Raw genomic sequence first — 21,720 nt, 5'->3', positions numbered from 1 at the left:
GCTATTTCTTACTTAGTGTGTTGTGTCTTTGTTCCTGTTTGTGCTGCAGCACTGTAACCTAAATAATTTCCCCTGGGGATCAAAAAAGTATTCTGATTGTGATTAAATGAAAGCAGTCAGAGCAGAGGACGGTGATGTAAGGAATGGGATTTTAATCAGCCAGTCTCCTTTAACTCTCAGCATCACAAAGTAATGTGGTAACATCTGGACTGATGTGTTTACTGTCAGCTAGTTTAAATGCTGTAGGCTGCAGCCGCTGCTCTAACACTATAACTGTAACAGGGCTCAGTGCTGCTTCTAACAGTCTGAGCTGCTTCAGGCTTTATTTGTGAGGAGCACAGCAGCTTACAAACACGTGGCTGGGCCTGGACCCAAAGGAGTGTTTGTTAAAGCCTGCAGTGAATCCAGCAGCAGAATGATGGAAATGCAACACAGCAATGATGAAGAGGAGCAGCATTACAGCCAAAGTCCAGTTCATACAGTTAGGTCCATAAATCAAATAAGGGAAAGTAAAATGTTGTTGGATGCACCTGTCTGCAGCCTTAATGCTCTCTGGTCGCTATGGTAACGCGTAAACATTTCTTTCAAAATAAGACACACGACTACAACACGGGAAAAGACCCAGGGAAACGAAGTTAACGATAAAAACCCTGAAAACCATTGTTGGATTTATATTTTATCATTGTCATTGTTATTGGGGAATATCTAACCATATATGCTTAGAGGTGTAGAACCAATTGTGTAATGATAGTAGTCTTTAAAGACTTTGTGTGACTCCAGAGTGTTCTGGCATTCACACCCACGTCCTGGGATCATGGGAGAGGTGCTACCTTCTTATTGTTTTGTGGTAGGATGTCTGTTTTAGTCTAAGTGCCTTTTGTTTAGATGAACTGCTGGACTTCCAGACCAGCAGGTTTAGGGAAGTCGTTTATGGGGTCACACTCTGACTCCACACACACACACACACACACACACACACACACACACACACACACACACACACACACACACACACACACACCTACATAACATACAGACTGGTACCTTTGTTCACGTGTATGTTAATGAACCTATGTATGTTCATGTAACCTCAATAAAAGAACAGTGTTACGAGGGAACAGACGAGAGCGACTGTGGTCAAGCGAAGGAACGGCATTGGTCCAGTTCTCTCCCGTGCACGAGAAACATAAAGAACTACTCGTGTCTTGCTTTGCTGTGTAGCTGGATTGAACGATCCAGCGAACAGGTTTATGCTACAAACCTATCAACCATCAATTTCACACCGAGCCTCGACTCTCACGGCCCGGTACCAAACGACTCACGGACCGGTCCGTGACCCGGGGGTTGGGAACCGCTGAGTTAACGCATGAGTAGTTCAGGGCTGCACGTCATTTTCATTGTTAATATCTTTGTGAAAAGCACATTGATGTGAAAATCTTCATGAGAGTCAGAGGCCCTACAACACGATTAAAGATTCATTCAAAAGAAAATCACAAGTTATTATCATCTTCAGAACATTTCATTAAACATTAGAGACAGACTGCTGAGTACATCTCATCTCTATCCAAACAACCTACAGTCCACAAACACATCATGAACCAGTGCTCTGGGCTGTGGTCTGTCCCTAGTTACATGGATCAGCTGGTTCCCTGGAGGTGACTGCTGCTGTGGTTTGGAGCGGATGAATAAACCTGAACTGAATCAGGTGTCCAGTTACTTTTGGTCCCTTTAAACCAGGCTGTCACATGTTCAGGATGTGAAACTCCTCCGTGAAAACGGGTGTGGGTCACAATCAGCCAAGGTCTTGGGTGAACCCATTGTGAGATCTAGCCCCACGCTATCGTGTGATTTCCTGTGATCAAATGTCCCAGGATGTGAGTGGGCGTTAAGACGTCCATGTCCCTCTTCAAGCAACTTAAAGAAGTCCAGACGCTTTTCTTTCCAAGCTCCTTCAACAACATCATTCATAGAACAGCTTCCAGCTTCTTTTGCTCGGCTACAGTTTGGATGGATTTGCATTTAAAGATGCAACAAGACTAAAATGGTTAGGGTCAGGAGGTCAAAGGTCAGGGCTCCTGTGGGTCTGAGGGCGGCCTCACGCTGGAGAAGGATGAAGGAGTCTGACCTGAGCCAGTGTTTGACATGAACACATCAGCACTGCTGTCAGTGAGCCTAACGACAGCCGTTAGCATCATTTCAGTGTTTCAGTCATAAAAACACTTCCTGTCACTGTGGTGGTTACAGTGACATCATGCAGTTTGTGCTTTGACCTCCAGAGGGCGACAAATCAGCACAGACAGAGAGCTCCATTCAAACTTTGCTGCCATCAGGAATAATTCTTCAAATATAATCATCAGTGTTTGAGCAGTTATGATATCAGGGACAATCTAGACATGTGTGACAATACTGAACATGTCACATGACACACCTCAAACATCATGTGATCCACTCTCAGTCTGCACTTTCATTCATGACTTCAACAGGTTGAAATGAGCTTTGAAGAAACATTCAGTGAAATAAATCTTTCATGGATTCATGTGAGCAGCAGGTGAACTTTGTACCAACAACATCTTCAATAACAGAGTCTGAATGAAGCTCAGGTGTTGATGCTGCTCACTGATTGGACGCTTGCTTTCAGCTCTGCTCTCAGTCTTTACTGCACAGGTGAAGGTAGAAAGTGTGACTGGATCTATAGACTGGAAACAGAGAAACATGCTGAACATTTGAAGCTTTGCAGCAGAAATGTTCATGTTACAAATACAGCAGAGCTGATCTGGGATCAGTGTGTTCACACCTGCAGCTACAACAAGGTTTCATGTCTCCACACGTCAGCATGTGAACTTTACTCTGACTCAGTCTGAGCAGTCAGACGGCATATTTTTAAAGTTAACACATCAGCACACACAGAGCTGAGCCCCTCCCACCTGTGCTGAGTTTCAGGTGGAGCCCCGCCTCCTTCCAGGAAGCAGCTCACCTGTGTGTCCGTGTTTAGTGTCCAGGTGTGGAGTGGAGCTTGTTGTTGGTGTGTGAAGAAACTGTAAGTTTGCTTTGTTTCCTCCTTTAACAGTTTGTCTTTAGGAACTTTACTGTTTGTTCAGCTCGTGTTTGATTTCTTCACACAACAAACTGTGTGTGTTTGTATTTCCGGTCTCTCCATTAAAGTCAGTGTGTAATGTTTCCTGGCTAACATCAGCTGTGTGCAGCTTAGTTCAGCACAAATCTGCCGCTCCATAGTTCACGGTAACGGACTCACAGCTGGACCAACGAGGCCGAGTGTGTCCGCCACTCTGAGCTACGTTCGTGTTTGTGTACTTGTAGTTTGTACTTTGAGTTCACTCAGAGCCCACAGAGGACGCAGCGTACGTGATGACGTCACAGCCCTTTACCTCCTTTACTGTCACTGTGATTAATATTTACACACGAGACACCTGCAGAGCTCTGACGCTAAGCTAGCACACAGCATGCTAACGCTAAGCTAACGCTAAGCTAACGCTAAGCTAGCCAAGAACCCAGAGTGACGTAAAGCTGAGTAAACACTGACCCCAGACCAGCACCGTGATAAAGTGAGCTGCTGCTGCTGAACTTGAACAGGTAACAAAGTGATGAGCAGTCAGGCTGCAGGTTTCTACCTGTTCATGTTTCTACAGTAGAATCACTTTGAAGTGTCTTTGTGCTGTTTCATCTTTGATTTGTGTTCATAAACACTCAGAGAAACATCACGTGACCTCATCAGGATCTGTGTTGGTGTGTGGGGCTGTACCTCAGCTTTATGTTGTTACATGCTCATTTGTTCATTTTAACATCAAAGTAATGTTATGAGGAGTAATGAAGTAACGTACTCCATTACTTTTAATCAAAGTGTTCTGTGTAATATGTGTAATAATGACTGTTTTGCGTAATGACCAACACTGATCACAACAAAGAGGAAATGCCTCCAACATGCACAAACATTTGAGCCACAACATGCAGTTAATGTGCACAAATGTCTTTGATATGCTGCTCAGTGATGGTGGTGACTGTCAGAGCAGAGCTACTGAGAATCAATAAGTAATATCAATGATGGGATCAGAATCACTAAATTCTTCTCATCCCTGTCAGTATCATACATGTGCTGTATAATGTGATAAATGTAGAGGTGCTGGCTGTTCTCTCACTCTGCTGTTTAGCTGTAAAGGACGCCTCCCTGCCTTTGTCTCATTCATGACCTTTAATAGTCTCTTCTAACATGCAGAGATCTGTATGATCTGTTTCATAGAGTCTAACCAGCCTGTACAGGTAACAACAACAGTCACTGCATCACTGACACACAAACGTCATCTCTGTCAATAACAACATTCATACATGGAATAAAAACACATCAGTGGATCATTGCTGGAGCTGATGTTTGTGCTCCTGGTGCAAAGGCTCTCAGTTTCCTCCTTGAAATAACATCAGTGGTGGGTCAGCGACATGCTTTCTTTCCCTCTCAGGTTTAAATATCTGGGACTCTCCACCGTTTGGTTTTAGAGCTGAAGAAGCTTCTCAGATGAAACGTCTTCCAGAAACTTAAAGATGTCTCTTTTCTCTCCAAGCTCCTTAGATCACATGACCTGGATGACTGAACCTACAGACATATTGACCTGGTTTCATGGTCACATGACAGGTCAGAGGTCAGCGACTGTAACTCAGTTCCTCCTGTTAATGTGAACTCACTGAGTGTTTGTGGTTTACCTCTCAGACTGACTGAAGATGATGATGGAGGAAGAGGAGGACAGAGCAGAGTCTGCAGGGTCCAGCTGTCCGTCTGTGAGGAGTGACCGGTCCAAACATCATAATCCAAACTTCAGTGGTGAACCTGGAGCAACGAGGTCAGAGAGCTGAACTCACTGAGTAACAGAAATAATTCTGCACTGACATTATAATCAGTGTTGACTCTGGTTGATTGTCTGACTGTGTTTGTGAGCTGAGAGGAAATGAAAATGAGTTTGTAACAAAAATCAGTTTTGTCCAGTTTTCCTGTAAAAAGCTGAACTCTAATCTAAGAGGATGTTACTGACAGGAAACAGCTGCATTATCTGCAGTCTGTGTGATCACAGCTGCTTCAATCATGTTTGTGTCTGCAGAGGTCAGAGGTCACAGTCTGCAGGGTCCAGCTGTCCGTCTGTGAGGAGTGACGGGTCCAAAGGAAAGAATCCAAACTTCAGTGGTGAACCTGGAGCAACGAGGTCAGAGAGCTGTGATGACTCCTTTACATGTTTGTGTTTCCTGGATAAATATGACCTGAAACATCCTCAGATTGTTACAAAGATTCATTAAAAAGAAAACAATGAAAGAGAAAAGATCCAAATGTTCGACTTGGTCATTTGCTGTTTGAGGACAGTGATGCTCATATCTGTGGGGAAAGTGTGACCTGAGTGGGTTCATGTTTGTCTTTAAAGAACAGAGCTGCTCTGATTCTCTTTGTGTCTGATCTGTTAAACAGTCTGAGAGGTCACACAGAGACCCAGCAGCTAAAGCCTGGATCATACTGGCTGCTGTTACTCCATCAGGACAACACTGAACCACAGTGGTGTGGATGTAGTGGATAAATCCCACCATACTGATGCTCAGAGTTAACCACAGGGAACAAAACCAGATGTTACCTTCAGATTGTGACCTTTGGAGTGGACGATGCAGATTTCAATAGAGAATAAATGTTGTTGTTTTTCAGCTGTGAAGAAAGAATCTAATTTTCTGAACTTAAGAATTTATGATGCTGGAAACAACATGGAGACTATAACACAACATTTCCACTGTGTTCATAGAATGAATGTAAAACTGTCAGACATTCATTAAATATGCAAAATGTCTACAGAAGCATCAGAGGGTCAGACGTGAAGCACTCAGTGATTTTGATCAAATGACTCATCAGTTATTGATCTGTACTACACTGATCTACCACGTTAGTAAAGCTGGTGTTCTGGTGGTGGAGGGAGACTCGGATCATGTTCTGGTTTTGGAGCAGTGATCTGCTGATGGTTCAGTTTGATGAGCTTCTTCAAAATCATCCCTGACATCACCACTGAAAGGACGTCCATGAAAACAGACTGAAAATTACTGATATGTTCACAATCTGAGAGTTTAAAACTTGACAGACTTGATTCAGATGAAGTTATTTGAGCAGAAACTCCTGGATCTTTATCCTGTGTTGATCTAATCCTTCATGGTTCCTCCAAGAGAGATAGCAGCAGAGCTCAGAGGTTCCCAGTGGTCAGTCTGCCCAGCAGCATCAAACACAGCTGGACTCCATATTTATGGTCTGTACATGTACAACAACTACTGTTACATCTGTTCTGTTCACAGTCGTCTCCATGCTGCTCTTTGTAGACCAGTGGATCGTCAGTGTGTCCAACATGGATCTGATGTTTGGCTCCATGATTTCAGTCTGATTGGCTCATTCATAAATATTCTGTTCCAGCTGCTGGAGGACCAACATCATCACTTTTGTGAAGAACGAGCTGAAGAAGATCCAGAAGGTTCTGAGTCCAGGTTACCCAGAATGCTTAGAGAGTCAGAGGAGCAGCAGCAGAGAGGCATTTGTGAAGATCACAGTGGACTTCCTGAGGAGAATGAAGCAGGAGGAGCTGGCTGACCGTCTGCAGAGCAGTAAGAGGATTTATCTAAAGATTTAAGCTGCTGGATAAATGAACATTTTCCAGAGATGGAAGATGGAGCAACATGTTTTAAAGATTAGTTCTTTTTGGAATTGAGTGTTTATTTTTCTTCTCATTCAGAACTTCCAGCTGCTGTTTGTCATCGTAAACTTAAATCTAAGCTGAAGAAGAAGTTCCAGTGTGTGTTTGAGGGCATCGCTAAAGCAGGAAACCCAACCCTTCTGAATCAGATCTACACAGAGCTCTACATCACAGAGGGAGGGACTGCAGAGGTCAATGATGAACATGAGGTCAGACAGATTGAAACAGCATCCAGGAAACCAGACAGACCAGAAACAACCATCAGACAAGAAGACATCTTTAAAGCCTCACCTGGAAGAGTTGAACCAATCAGAACAGTGCTGACAAAGGGAGTGGCTGGCATTGGGAAAACAGTCTTAACACAGAAATACAGCCTGGACTGGGCTGAAGACAAAGCCAACCAGGACATCCAGTTCATATTTCCATTCACTTTCAGAGAGCTGAATGTGCTGAAAGAGAAAAAGTTCAGCTTGGTGGGACTTGTTCATCACTTCTTTACTGAAACCAAAGAAGCAGGAATCTGCAGCTTTGAAGACTTCCAGGTTGTTTCATCTTTGATGGTCTGGATGAGTGTCGACTTCCTCTGGACTTCCACAAAACTACAATCCTAACTGACCCTAGAAAGTCCACCTCAGTGGATGTGCTGCTGATAAACCTCATCAGGGGGAAACTGCTTCCCTCTGCTCGCCTCTGGATAACCACACGACCTGCAGCAGCCAATCAGATCCCTCCTGACTGTGTTGGCATGGTGACAGAGGTCAGAGGGTTCACTGACCCACAGAAGGAGGAGTACTTCAGGAAGAGATTCAGAGATGAGGAGCAGGCCAGCAGCATCATCTCCCACATCAAGACATCACGAAGCCTCCACATCATGTGTCACATCCCAGTCTTCTGCTGGATCACTGCTACAGTTCTGGAGGATGTGCTGGAAACCAGAGAGGGAGGACAGCTGCCCAAGACCCTGACTGAGATGTACATCCACTTCCTGGTGGTTCAGGCCAAAGTGAAGAAGGTCAAGTATGATGGAGGAGCTGAGACAGATCCACACTGGAGTCCTGAGAGCAGGAAGATGATGGAGTCTCTGGGAAAACTGGCTTTTGATCAGCTGCAGAAAGGAAACCTGATCTTCTATGAATCAGACCTGACAGAGTGTGGCATCGATATCAGAGCAGCCTCAGTGTACTCAGGAGTGTTCACACAGATCTTTAAAGAGGAGAGAGGACTGTACCAGGACAAGGTGTTCTGCTTCATCCATCTGAGTGTTCAGGAGTTTCTGGCTGCTCTTCATGTCCATCTGACCTTCATCAACTCTGGACTCAATCTGCTGGAACAACAACAAACAACATCCAAGAAGTCTGAAACAGGAGAATCTGCAAAGAAACACTTCTACCAGAGTGCTGTGGACAAGGCCTTACAGAGTCCAAATGGACACCTGGACTTGTTCCTCCGCTTCCTCCTGGGTCTTTCCCTGCAGACCAATCAGACTCTCCTACGAGCCCTGATGACACAGACAGGAAGTCGCTCACTGACCAATCAGGAAACAGTCCAGTACATCAAGATGGAGCTCAGTAAGAATCTGTCTGCAGAGAAAAGCATCAATCTGATCCACTGTCTGAATGAACTGAATGATCGTTCTCTAGTGGAGGAGATCCAACAATACAGGACTTCAGGAAGTCTCTCCACAGGTAAACTGTTTCCTGCTCAGTGCTCAGCTCTGACCTTCATCTTACTGTCATCAGAAGAAGATCTGGATGAGTTTGACTTCAAGAAATACTCTGCTTCAGAGGAGGCTCTTCTGAGAATGCTGCCAGTGGTCAAAGCCTCCAACAAAGCTCTGTGAGTAAACATGTTGTCATCGCTTCATTGTTAAAATCATGGGAAATAAATCAGAAATGCTGAGTTCAAAGAGCACTGTAACATTTTTTTAAAATAGTAAATTAAATGATCATCAGTCACTCGGTAAATATATGGTAGTTTTAATGTTTCACTCCAGCATTTCTAAAACACACTTTGTTCTGTAACTCTTATCAAAGGACAATCCAGACCCAGCCTATAAGAACATGAGCTCTGATGCTTCAGCCCCTCTGACAGGTTTATTATCCTCAGCTTGTTCATTTGTCTCCAACTCCAGGAGTTTGGTTGTTTTATTCTAAAGCACAAACTTCACCTGCCAGACTTCACCTACATCTTTTTCTGATGTTCATAATTTAAGTTCAAGTTTGTATCTCACTTTCAGTGCACACCCTCCCTTTTTAAATATAAATCTCTGCTGTGCTGTCATGTTTTCATCCTGTATGGAGGGAGAAACTCGGTCTTCATTACTGAAATTGCCTCTAAGGTCGTGTTTCTTGTCAGTAACCATATGTAACTGTAAGGCTTCCATAACCAGTGTTATCACAGAATTACAGTGGGTTCACTCTGGGTCCTCTACAGTTTCTTCCCACTGTCCACAGACATGCAGTTAGGTTACCTGGTGATCTAAACTTCATGCAGGTGTGAGTGAGAGTGGTTGTCTGTCCCTCTGTGGGCTTAGTGGAAGAGACTGGATGGATCTCTGCTTTGTCTTTGATATATGCTGACAGCAAACATTCTCCATGAAGTCTGCATTTCAGCTCATCTCCTTTATACACACCTTTAACAGGAAGAGTTTTATACAGCTAGTGTTTAAAATCCAGTGTTATTCACAATACACAGGTAATGAGCATGATTATTGAATTACTAAAATTTTCTAAAATAATTGTTTTAGTTAATATTGTATGACAGTGTACACAGAATTATTAGCTCAGTAGGCAGAGTGGTCGCCCCATGATCATAAGGTCAGGGGTCGAATCCACCGAATAGCTACCTTGTGGTACCCCTGAGCAAGGTACCATCAAGGTACCAATCATGTGCACTGGACTGGTAGCACTCATAGTCTCATAGGTTTAAATAAATTTTTTAAAAAAAGGGTTCAACATATAAACAAATTTAATTTGATCACATATATTGTTTGTTTTTTTTTGTTTTTGTTTTTTCCTTTCTCTCACAGACTGAGCAGCTGTAACGTCTCAGAGGAAGGCTGTGAAAATCTGTTGTCAGTGGTCAGCTCCCAGTCCTGTAGTCTGAGAGAGCTGGACCTGAGTACCAACAGCCTGAAGGCTTCAGCAGTAAAGCTTCTGTCTGCTGCAGTGGAGAGTCCACATGCCAAACTGAATGTTCTGAGGTCAGATCAATTTGTATTCTGTTTAGTTCTGTTTGTTTATGTGTTGATGTTTGTTTTTGTTTATGTCTTTATCCAGTTATCCTTGTTTCATAGCATTTTTATTCATTTCAAAGTTAAACAGAAGTTTTACTAACCTGCTCAGCACAAGACAATAAGCTATTGCACCTTGATTACACTTTAACAACAATCTTTATTCATGTTTTTATCTTCAGACTTAACATCTGTGAACTCTCAGAGGAAAACTGTGAAGCTCTGTCCTCAGTTCTCAGCTCGCAGTCCTCTAGTCTGACAGAGCTGGACCTGAGTATCAGAATGCTGCAGGATTCAGGAGTGAAGCTTCTGTCTGCTGACTACAACGTTTAAACTGTAAACTGAATACTCTGAGGTCAGATCAGAAAACATTTAGTTTTTAGAATTATTAATTAAAGTTCATACATATGATGTTGTATCTTAGTATGTTTATGTTTCCTTTAAAAATAGAAAGTCAACATTTAATGTTGTGAAATGTATTAACAAACTCTACATGAGTACTTGTTTTATAGATTGTCTTTTATTTTTCAGACTGAGTGGCTGTAACCTGTCAGAGAGAAGCTGTGAAGCTCTGTCCTCAGTCCTCAGCTCCCAGTCCTCCAGTCTGAGAGAGCTGGACCTGAGTAACTCTGACCTGCAGGATTCAGGAGTGAAGCTTCTGTCCGCTGGACTAAAGAGTTCACAGTGTGCAGTGGAAACTCTCAGGTCAGGATTCAAACTTTTCCACAGATGATCATTTGAAATGTGATTTATATTATTGTATAAACAGGTAACTTTTACAGCTGTCAAGTGAACTTTTATCACATTTGAGTGGATAATTGGACTCTGAATTACTAAAAGTTATTATAGTCATGTCTCTGTTTATTTAAAAAAATACTTCACGTACTGCCTAATTTAAAGATTTAGGCTCCTTTGGGCCCATAATATATATATTTGATTTCTTTGTGAATGAAATTAGGAGGATATTGGCGACTGCTGATTGGCTCGCTGTTTGTTTTTATTCACAGTACTTACTTAATTTTAAAGGCTGATTTCTCAAAATGAGATGTTTATCTTTTCTTCTACAACACGTGGAGCCACCAAATCTTCTTGCTTGATTTATTCATTACAGTTTGATTTAAAGAATATTAGACTCGTAACATAATAAATATATTTATTTTCACTTCTTCTTGAGAGAAAGAAAGGGATGACTGGGTGAGCTCCAGTGGTTCATCCCAGCAGAGAGAGCGGCACACTGGGCTGCAAATGATCACAGTAGTAATGGCCATAGTTTGATAAAACAGGCAGTCTTACCCTGTAGATAATACAGGGTTCTGGTGCCGATGTGGGGGAGGGGAGTCGCCCGGTACTAACTACATACTACTAACTACCTCATCCAGATGTCTTCCCTACTAAACCTGATAAGAAGTAACTGCAGTAGCCTTATAGGTCAAATCAGTTTCACCTGTTAAAGTTAGCTCCACTATTAATTAGGGGTGGGGGGAAAAAATCGATACTGTGTAGTATCGTGATATTTTGTTTGCTAATAATGTATCGATACAGGACAGCAGAAATCGATATTTTGTTACAAACAATTTTTTCTCTGAAGTCAACATGCTCTGGAGTCAGAGCATGTTGACTTCAGAGCATGTTGATCCTTTTTCTGAGCAACAATCCTGACATTCCTTCACTGTCCAAATGTGTTTAACTTTTTTTTGGCAGCAATAAACATGACAGTTTACTTATTTAATTTAAGACATGTTTAATTTTAATTAAGTTTGAAACTTTTTTATTTAATGTAAAATTATATTTTTTTTAAATTTACTTTCAAATTCTTCAGTTGCTGAAGGGGCTGCATAGTTTTCATAAATTGCATAGTTCAGAATAGCTATAATTGTACCAGATGGTTGCATTCAGTTAAGTTGGACTAGACTGTAATACAAACCGTTCAGTTTGTCAACAATAAAACTGACTGAAAATGAGAGAAAGACTGAGTGTGAGACTTTGATATTAGATAAAATGAATATTGATAAAGTTTACCTTTATGTGCAGAATTTAAATATCGCAAAATATTTTTAAAAATCGCAATAATATCGTATCGTGCGTTAAGTATTGTGATAATATCGTATCGCGAGTTGTATGGTGATTCCCACCTCTACTATTAATGGTGTCACTTGTTATTTCTGGGATGAGTTTAGTAGCCTGAACAGCTGCTTAAAGGAAAGTAATTAAATAATAAAAATAACCTAAGTCCGGGGGAACCTGCAAGAGCTGTTTGCACAAAGAATAATGCTCAGACTTTGAGGTTTTATCGTTTTACACAAGGTTTAAAAATGAATGTCCACAATTGAATTGCAGAAATTGTTATTGAGCTAATACTGATGTAGTTGTTATCTTTGGTAAGGAGAGGTTGGAGGAAGGATGAGCACAGTCAGGCCTAAAGATGCTCTTAATAATAATAATGGATTGCATTTATATAGCGCTTTTCGAGACCCTCAAAGACCCTTTACAATCCCACTACAGGGAGTGCAGAATTATTAGGCAAGTTGTATTTTTGAGGAATAATTTTATTATTGAACAACAACCATGTTCTCAATGAACCCAAATGAACCCAAAAAATTCATTAATATCAAAGCTGAATGTTTTTGGAAGTAGTTTTTAGTTTGTTTTTAGTTTTAGCTATTTTAGGGGGATATCTGTGTGTGTCCGGATGACTATTACTGTGCAGAATTATTAGGCAACTTAACAAAAAACAAATATATACCCATTTCATTTATTTATTTTTACCAGTGACACCAATATAACATCTCCACATTCACAAATATACATTTCTGACATTCAAAAACAAAACAAAAACAAATCAGCGACCAATATAGCCACCTTCTTTGCAAGGACACTCAAAAGCCTGCCATCCATGGATTCTGTCAGTGTTTTGATCTGTTCACCATCAACATTGCGTGCAGCAGCAACCACAGCCTCCCAGACACTGTTCAGAGAGGTGTACTGTTTTCCCTCCTTGTAAATCTCACATTTGATGATGGACCACAGGTTCTCAATGGGTTCAGATCAGGTGAACAAGGAGGCCATGTCATTAGTTTTTCTTCTTTTATACCCCTTTCTTGCAGCCACGCTGTGGAGTACTTGGACGCGTGTGATGGAGCATTGTCCTGCATGAAAATCATGTTTTCTTGAAGGATGCAGACTTCTTCCTGTACCACTGCTTGAAGAAGGTGTCTTCCAGAAACTGGCAGTAGGACTGGGAGTTGAGCTTGACTCCATCCTCAACCCGAAAGGCCCCACAAGCTCATCTTTGATGATACCAGCCCAAACCAGTACTCCACCTCCACCTTGCTGGCGTCTGAGTGGGACTGGAGCTCTCTGCCCTTTACCAATCCAGCCACGGGCCCATCCATCTGGCCCATCAAGACTCACTCTCATTTCATCAGTCCATAAAACCTTAGAAAAACCAGTCTTGAGATATTTCTTGGCCCAGTCTTGACGTTTCAGCTTGTGTGTCTTGTTCAGTGGTGGTCGTCTTTCAGCCTTTCTTTACCTTGGCCATGTCTCTGAGTATTGCACACCTTGTGCTCTTGGGCACTCCAGTGATGTTGCAGCTCCAAAATATGGCCAAACTGGTGGCAAGTGGCATCTTGGCAGCTGCACGCTTGACTTTTCTCAGTTCATGGGCAGTTATTTTGTGCCTTGGTTTTTCCACACGCTTCTTGCGACCCTGTTGACTATTTTGAATGAAACGTTGATTGTTCGATGATCACGCTTCAGAAGCTTTGCAATTTTGAGACTGCTGCATCCCTCTGCAAGATATCTCACTATTTTTGACTTTTCTGAGCCTGTCAAGTCCTTCTTTTGACCCATTTTGCCAAAGGAAAGGACGTTACCTAATAATTATGCACACCTGATATAGGGTGTTGATGTCATTAGGCCACACCCCTTCTCATTACAGAGATGCACATCACCTAATATGCTTAATTGGTAGTAGGCTTTCGAGCCTATACAGCTTGGAGTAAGACGACATGCATGAAGAGGATGATGTGGACAAAATACTCATTTGCCTAATAATTCTGCCTCCCTGTATTCATTCACTCTCACATTCACACACTGGTGGAGGTAAGCTACAGTTGTAGTGGTAGTTAGGTTTTGCCCAAGGACAAAATGACCAAGACAGAGAGAGCTGGCTCATCAGACAGACAAGCTCATCTTGTAACCTACTGGTTCGCTGGTCAGCACACCAGCTGACTAGCGAACCGGCTAACTAGCACACCAGCTAACTAGCACACCGGCTAAATAGCAAATCAGCTAACTAGCAGACCAGCTAAACGGCAGCCACAAGCTGAAGGACGATTAAATGTAGTGGAGATATCAGAGATGACACTGGTGTGTCCGATTCACTCTTTAGCACTCTGGTCACTCCGGTGTGTCAGCCAGAACACCACTGAAGGCCAAATGATCCCAGCATGTGGAATAAAGAGCTTAAGGTTTGGTTTGAGACACTTTATTCTTTCACTGATTGATTCTTGCGGCTGTGATCATGTGTGTGGTTTCTTACAAAAAGGAAGTACACAATACAAATACATGACAAATAAGATGAATAGATAAGTTACATATCCAGTTATATGTACGTACATCAGTATAGCTAATATAGCCATATATAAGGACAAAGATCACAGTACTATAATGCAGTAATGTTAAACACAAAGGTGTATATCTACATAAATCTGTCCTATCAGTGATCAGGGTACTGTAGTATACTTCCACTACATAAACTATAGAAACTAAACGACATTAGTGTGACTTTAAGTTACCATCAGTACAGACGAACTGATGGTAGTTGGACAAAATAAAGGCATTGCAATTATTGTGAAGGGCTTCCGGTTAAACTAAGATCAGCTGATTACCTCATAACAAATTGTTTGCTATAGAACGCAGCTCCCACTCTTCATTAATATCATGTACTGTAACTCCCAAGTAACCATGGTTACCCAGCCGCGCCCAGTAGTCTCCAGAGAGACCAACAGCTGGTGCACGTTGTAACGCCGTGGCTTTCATAGTCTCTCCTTTTTCTACAGCTCATGTGTTCTTCTTGTGATGGTGCGTCTTGAGGGAGGCTCATACATGCCGTCATTTGTTGATCCTAAGAACTTTCCTCAGACCGACTTCTTCAACAACACTAATCAGCCTGCAGTTTGTAGCTACTCACTTCACTGTGGTGTTTGTTAGCTTGTCTTTCTTTGGTTTTATCCTGACTCCTCCCACAAGCTGATCCTACGTAGTCTGCCCAAGCCTCCCACCTCTGTTTGTTTGGGTGGTTTGTTTGCTGCCATCAACAGCGTGTAATGCATTTAAGTGATACTTCAGACATGAAGTACTGCGACAATAAAAAACTCAACTTTGCTTAAAAATAACTTTAGTTGTATCAACACTGCCCTCTGGAATAATTAGACTTTGGTGACAAACTGATGTGATCTCCATGTTTCCTTTGTTGGACTGTGGGCGAGTGTCAGAACTGAATGTACTGAGTAACATGTGGAGTTTAAATATGTGTCAGTTCCAGTTTTAGAGCTCTAAAGTGCAGCTATCATGTTAGGAATATGTTAGGAATAGACAGGAACACTGAGCACACTGAGGTCAAATCTTTATTTATCCAGTTCATCTGTAGGCTGAGCTCAGTCCATCCATTTAGTGAAATGATGTTTAAAGGTCTCCTTGTTCTGTGAGCGTGCACAGATCCTGAAGCAGAAAGCCTGGGTTAACAGAGAAATGATCATCACTGTGATGATGCTCACCATCTCTGACTGGGATTTGAGGTTTTGTCAAAGCAGCAAAGAAAGCCTGGCTATGTTGGACGGGGTGTGGAAGCAGCTCCCAGTTTAGTTCAGGAGACAGACACCCTCTCTACTTTGACGATCAGCTTCAAACTTTCCTTTTTGATAAAACTTATAGTTAGAGCTGGATCAGGTGACCCTGAACCATCACTTAGTTATGCTGCTATAGGAGATGGATAACAGATGGATTGTTGTTTTGTGTGTCTGCAGTCTGTCAGGCTGTCTGATCACCGAGGAAGGCTGTACTTCTCTGGCCTCAGCTCTGACCTCCAACCCCTCCCATCTGAGAGAGCTGGACCTGAGCTACAATCATCCAGGTCTCTCAGGAATGAAGCTTCTGTCGGCTGGACTGAAGGATCCAGGCTGGAGACTGGACACTCTCAGGTATGGAGAGAATGTCTGATATAGGAGGAAGAGCTGGAATCATTTCCTGTGTCTTTCACTCACTTCCTGTTTGTTTCCTGCAGATGAGACATGAACAATCACACATGCAGGAATATTTTCAGGGACAGACACACTAGTCTAGCTGGATAGTACATGGATATTTATGTAGGGGGTCTTCAAGGAGTCTGTTTGCAGGAACATTAATGATAACTGATAAGTCATGTTGAGAGTTTCATTAAAAGTAGACTTACAGTTAGTAAATATTTGGACAGAGACAACATTTTGTAACATTTAGATACAAGTATCAGCCATGTGTGTGTTTCCCATCTGTATGTCCACCAGTCACAGTGACACTGACAGAAGGATGAAACAAGGGCTGTGAATCATTTCAGTCTGTGTGTGTGACAAAGAGGCAGACAGGAGCAGCTAACATTTGGAAATGGAAGCTTACTGGAAACACTACATTCACGGCTGAATTCACAATAGATTTGTTCTCAAGTGCACATTTAGCAGCTAATGCTAATACTGTTTTCCCTTTGCTTTCTACAGCAGCTATTGCTAAGTAGGCCACTTTGCTCCGCTAAGGATTTGTGTGACCATGATGGAGACTCTGATAAGCTAATGCTGCTAAGCTAATGCTGTTTATGGCCCTGTTAGAATCAATATTTCATTCTCATTCTGTTGTTGAGAACAATATTAGGTTTCACATCATTATAACACAAGAGAAAAGGGTATTGGCATTAGCTACTAGTGCTTATTCACTCAAATTACCTTTAGCTGCTAATGGCAGCCTACTTAGCATTAACTCCTCACTAATATAATGCTAATTTACATCAAATTAGCATTAACTGCTCATATTGTTATAAGGAAAGAGAAAACGGTATTAGCATTTGCTGCTAATAATTATTCACCCCTAATTAGAATAAGCCGCTAAAAGCAGCCAACTTAGCATTAATTCCTCACTTTGTTGTTACCCAACGGAAAAAGAGTATTAGTATTAGCTACTATCATTTTTAATAAGTAAGAGAAAACAGTATTAGCAGTAGTGCATAATGCTAATTCACGTCAACGTAGTATTAGTTAATAATGGCAGCCTACTTAGCATTAACTGCTCACTAATATAATGCTAATTCGCATCAAATTAAGCATTAGCTGCTCAAGTTGTTATAAGGAAAAAGAGAAAACTGTATTAGTATTAGCTGCTAATAATTATTCACCCCTAATTAGGAGTTAGCCCCTAATGGCAGTCTACTTAGCATTAACTCCTGACATTGTTATAATGCAGGGGAAAAGAGTTACCATTATTGGATAATGCTAATTCTCATCAAATTAGCATTAGTTAATAACGGTAGACTTCATATCATTAGCTGCTGTCATTCTTACAAAGCAAACAGTATGAGCATTAGCTGTTAATCCTTTTTCATCTAAAATTAGAATTAGCCACTAATGGCGTATTGTTAAAAAGTAAGAAAAAACATTGTTAGCATAAGCGGATAATGCTAATTCATCTCAAATTAGTATTAGCTAATAATGGCACCTGCTTAGCAGGTGCCATTGTTAGCTAATTTCTATTTACCTAAAATTAGCATTAGTGACTAATGGCAATCTACTTAACATTACCTCCTCACTAATACAATGCTAATTCACATCAAATTAGCATTAGCTGCTAACATCAGCCTACTTAGCACTAGTTGCTCGCATTATTAAAAGGGAAGGGAAAAGTTTTAGCATTATCGGGTAGTGCTAACTCGCATCAAATTAGCATTACCTAATAACCAGCGTTCTTAGCATTAGCTGCTCACATTGTTAGAAATCAAGAGAATATGGTTTAAGCATTAGTTGCCAATGCTTATTCACCTAAAATTAGCATTAGCCACTAATGGTAGCCTATAGCAAAAACTTCTTAATGCTAAATGAAGTTAATTAATGCTAAGTAGGTTTAACTGAAATTAAAGTAGTGTTAGCATTAGCTGCTGATATTGTTAAAAGGTAAGATAAAACATTGCTAGCAGCAGCGGATAATGCTAACACACATAATAATTAGCATTACCTAATAATGGCAGCCTTCTTAGCATAGCTGCTCATATTGTTATAATGCAAGGGAAAAGAGTTGGCAAAAACAGTGTTAGCATTAGTGGATAATGCTAATTCACCTAAATTAGCATTAGCTAACAATGGCTACGTACTTAGCATTACCTACTAATATTGATATAAAGCAAGAAAATATGGTATTAGCATTAGCTTCTAATGCTTTCTCATCTAAATTTAGAATTAGCCACTAATGGCATCCTATTTAGCATTAACTCTTCACATCGCAAGGGAAAAATTAGAATTGAATAAAAAAAAAAAAGTGTTCACATTAGCTACTTGTATTGTTAAAAAGTAAGAAAAAACATTGTTAGCATAAGGGGATAATGCTAATTCACCTCAAATTAGTATTAGCTAATAACGGCAACCTACATAGCATTAGCTAGTCACATTGTTATAAAGCAAGAAAATATGGTATTAGCATTAGCTGCCAATTCCTATTCACCTAAAATTAGCATTACCTGCTAATGGCAGTCTACTTAGCATTAACTCCTCACTAATGTGATGCTAATTCACATTAAATTAGCTTTAGCATTAGCTGCTAGCATCAGCCTACCTAGCACTAGCTGCTCACATTGTTAAAAGGGAAGAGAATACGATATTAGCATTAGCTGGTAATATTTATTCACCCCTAATTAGAATTAGCCACTAATGACAGCATACTTAGCGTTAACTCCTCACATCGTTGTAATGCAAATGAGGCTAACTTGCATTAAATTAGACTGCTGTTATTAGCTAATGCTATTTAGCATTAGCCGTTCACATTGTTATAAAGTTAAGGGAAATAGTGTTAGCATTAGCTACTCACATTGTTAAAAAAAGTAAGTGTTAGCATTAGTGCATAATGCTAATTCATGTCAAATTAGCATTAGTTAATAACGGCAGCCTATTTAGCATTAGCAGATAATGTTGACCTTGGCCCACTGGAAAAGTTAAGAACTAAAGATTTAGGAGTGTTTCTCGATAGCTCTTTCTCATTTGAGAAACAAATGAATTCTGTTATTACAACCAGCTGTAAGGTTTATATTGTTGATTGTCATTTATGCTTAGAAATATTTACTCATATATGCTTAGAGTTGTATAATCGATTGCATGATGATAGAGGTTCGATCCTTAGTAGTCTGTAAAGACTCTGTGTGCCTTCCAGAGTGCTCTGGCATGCACACACCACTTGGGGACATGAGAGAGGTCGTACCCTCTCTTACTGATTTATGGTGTAGGACAGGGGTCTCAAACTCAATTTAGCTGGGGGCCGCTGCAGGCAGAGTCTGGGTGAGGCTGGGCCGCATTAGGTTTTCCACAAGAAAGGCATGGTTAAAAAATTCCAATCTTCTCAAATCTCTTTATTTTTATTTTTTAACACAAAATATGAACTTGTGTGTTTTTTCAGTCTTCTATATCTGCTGTATTTAGATTGAAATGTCTGTATTAACAGTTCTATAACCTTCTTCTGAACATGAATGGAACACTGTAGAAAATGAACTGTTCTTCTGAACATGGCTTCTCTTGCCTACTCCTTGCTGCTAGAGACCTGGCAGCGTTTCCTCTCGCATAGCCGAGCCAGATTTGGCCTGAGGGAGGAAGCAGCTGCGGCCCTCAGTATGTCTTGAAGATGATCATCCGTAAGTCTGGACCTGTACTTGGACTTATTGAAGTTCAAAGTGGAGAAGAGCTTTTGGCACAAGTATGTGCTACCAAAAAGGCACATGGTCCGCTTGAACATTCGGGAAAGCCGAGGGAAACTAGGGCTCAAGTCTCTCAAAAATTGTCCAAGCTTGTCTGCTTTTCCACTCACCTCCCTGAACTTTGCTTTGAGTTCAGAGTTGCACTGCAGCTCAATGAGCTCCATTTGAAGCACAGAAGGGGCATCTTGCACATCAAAGGAGAAGGGGTCGGCAAAAATGTGAAAGGTGGCTCTGTGTGTCTTGAAGTCAGCAAACCTGTGATCAAATTCCTCCTGTAGCCTCAAAATGACATCAACATACTCGTCAGCACTGAATGGTGTGCCTGCATCCACGAGTGCCTTGCATGCTGGGAAATGGCAAAGGTTTGTCTGAGAGAGCTGAGCTTTCCAGAGCGCCAGTTTTGTGGAGAATGCTCTCACGTTGTCATAGGCAGCACTGACAAGTTGCCCCTGGCCTTGTAACGTCTTGTTCAGTACATTAAGCTCATGTGTCATATCAACAAGAAAAGCTGAGTCCATGAGCCATTTGGGATCAGTTAGCACAGGAACACTAACTCCATCCTTCTCCATGAAGGCTTCACTTCTGCTCTCAACTCAAAAAGTCTCTTTAATACATTTCCCCTGCTGAGCCAACGTACCTCAGTGAAGTCGAGCACATCCCCATATTCTGACTCCATTTCCTCTAAAAAAGCACAGAACCTTCGGTGCTTTAAGCCCCTGGATCTGATTTGGTTGATGCATTTCACAACAATAGACATCACATTGTCAAACTTCAGGCATTTGCTGCAAAGGACCTGCTGATGGATGATGCAGTGCAGAGCAATGGCCTCCTCCACGCCTTCCTCTTCCAGTTTGTTTTGTGCCACCAGTCCATGTTTCCTCCCTGTCATTGATGGCGCTCCATCTGTTGTTATTCCAACAAACCTCTTCCATGGCAAACCAACATTCTCAATGGCATCACACAGCTTGTAAATATCTGCTGAGCGGTGGTCTGGCCATGCATTGGAATTACTGTGAGCAGCTCCTCCATCACTTCAAAACTGTCATCAACACCACGGACATACATTGGGAGCTGGGCAGTGTCGGTGATGTCTGTGGTCTCATCAAGAGCGACTGAGTATACACTGAAACATTTGGCTTTCTCACACAGTTGGTCATAAATGTCACTTGACAGGTCAGAAATGCGATCTGCTGCGGTGTTGGCAGAAAGGCTGATGTTGCTAAAAACTGACCTTTCTTTCCCGGACAGACTATATTTGCAGCCTGCAATATGCACTTTTAGACAAATGCACCTTCTGTGAATGGCTTCCCTGCTTTAGCAATCATCTCACTAACCACGTGGCTCCGACTGCTGCATTATTCTCTTTGGTTGCTTTCTTGGAGAAATCTTGCTGCCTCAGTAGATCTGTTTTAAGACTGGCAACCCGGTTCGCTCTCTCGTCTCCCTGGTATTTTGCATCCAGCTCAGCATGTCTAGTTGTGTAATGACGTTTCAAATTGTATTCCTTGTGCAGCGCAACTTTCTCTGTGCAAATAAGACAGGTCGGGGTGCCCCTGTGCTCAACAAAGAAATATTGCATTTCCCACTTTTCCTGAAATTGTCGGTGCTCATCACCAACCTTTCTCTTCACCGCAGGCTTTGAAAAAGACATGTTTGGGGCTATGTGACATTTATAATTCTACTTGGTGTCACTGTCGCATTGAAGTTTCAATCAAGCGTTTAGCCGACGGACGGGGAACGTCTCAACGCGTAGAGAACGTCATTTCTGCTTCTTTTTCTTGCAACCATAGCACGGCGAT

The 21,720-nt window shown here is 41.6% G+C and overlaps 2 protein-coding genes and 1 pseudogene across 3 annotated transcripts in view; 2 read left to right on the top strand and 1 right to left on the bottom strand.

Moving 5' to 3' along the window:
- Positions 1-21,720, bottom strand: part of LOC146546160 (uncharacterized) — a 168,397-nt gene that overhangs the window by 21,802 nt on the left and 124,875 nt on the right. The gene's annotated exons all lie outside the window — the stretch shown is intronic.
- LOC146546164 (protein NLRC3-like) overlaps positions 2,970-21,720 on the top strand; it is an 80,088-nt gene continuing 61,337 nt past the window's right edge. Inside the window, exons 1-4 of the mRNA XM_085266660.1 lie at positions 2,970-3,037; positions 4,572-4,642; positions 4,718-4,847; positions 5,103-5,204. Coding sequence (XP_085122786.1) covers positions 4,729-4,847; positions 5,103-5,204 — 221 coding nt within the window. The 5' untranslated portion in view covers positions 2,970-3,037; positions 4,572-4,642; positions 4,718-4,728. The remainder of the gene's footprint in view (positions 3,038-4,571; positions 4,643-4,717; positions 4,848-5,102; positions 5,205-21,720) is intronic.
- LOC146546166 (protein NLRC3-like) overlaps positions 6,204-21,720 on the top strand; it is a 19,208-nt pseudogene continuing 3,691 nt past the window's right edge. The window contains exons 1-6 of the transcript XR_014891020.1: positions 6,204-6,275; positions 6,437-6,624; positions 6,753-8,549; positions 10,128-10,300; positions 10,477-10,650; positions 15,975-16,148. The product of XR_014891020.1 is annotated as a protein NLRC3-like (transcript). The remainder of the gene's footprint in view (positions 6,276-6,436; positions 6,625-6,752; positions 8,550-10,127; positions 10,301-10,476; positions 10,651-15,974; positions 16,149-21,720) is intronic.

The sequence above is a fragment of the Mchenga conophoros genome, unplaced genomic scaffold (assembly GCF_057382185.1).
Source record: "Mchenga conophoros isolate Kocher_MC1m ecotype Shallow Benthic unplaced genomic scaffold, M_conophoros_male_GT1.1 unmapped_scaffold_6, whole genome shotgun sequence".
In the NCBI taxonomy this organism is placed as follows: domain Eukaryota; kingdom Metazoa; phylum Chordata; class Actinopteri; order Cichliformes; family Cichlidae; genus Mchenga; species Mchenga conophoros.
Note: the sequence above shows the minus strand (reverse complement) of the source record. Positions and strands in the feature narration are given on the sequence as shown.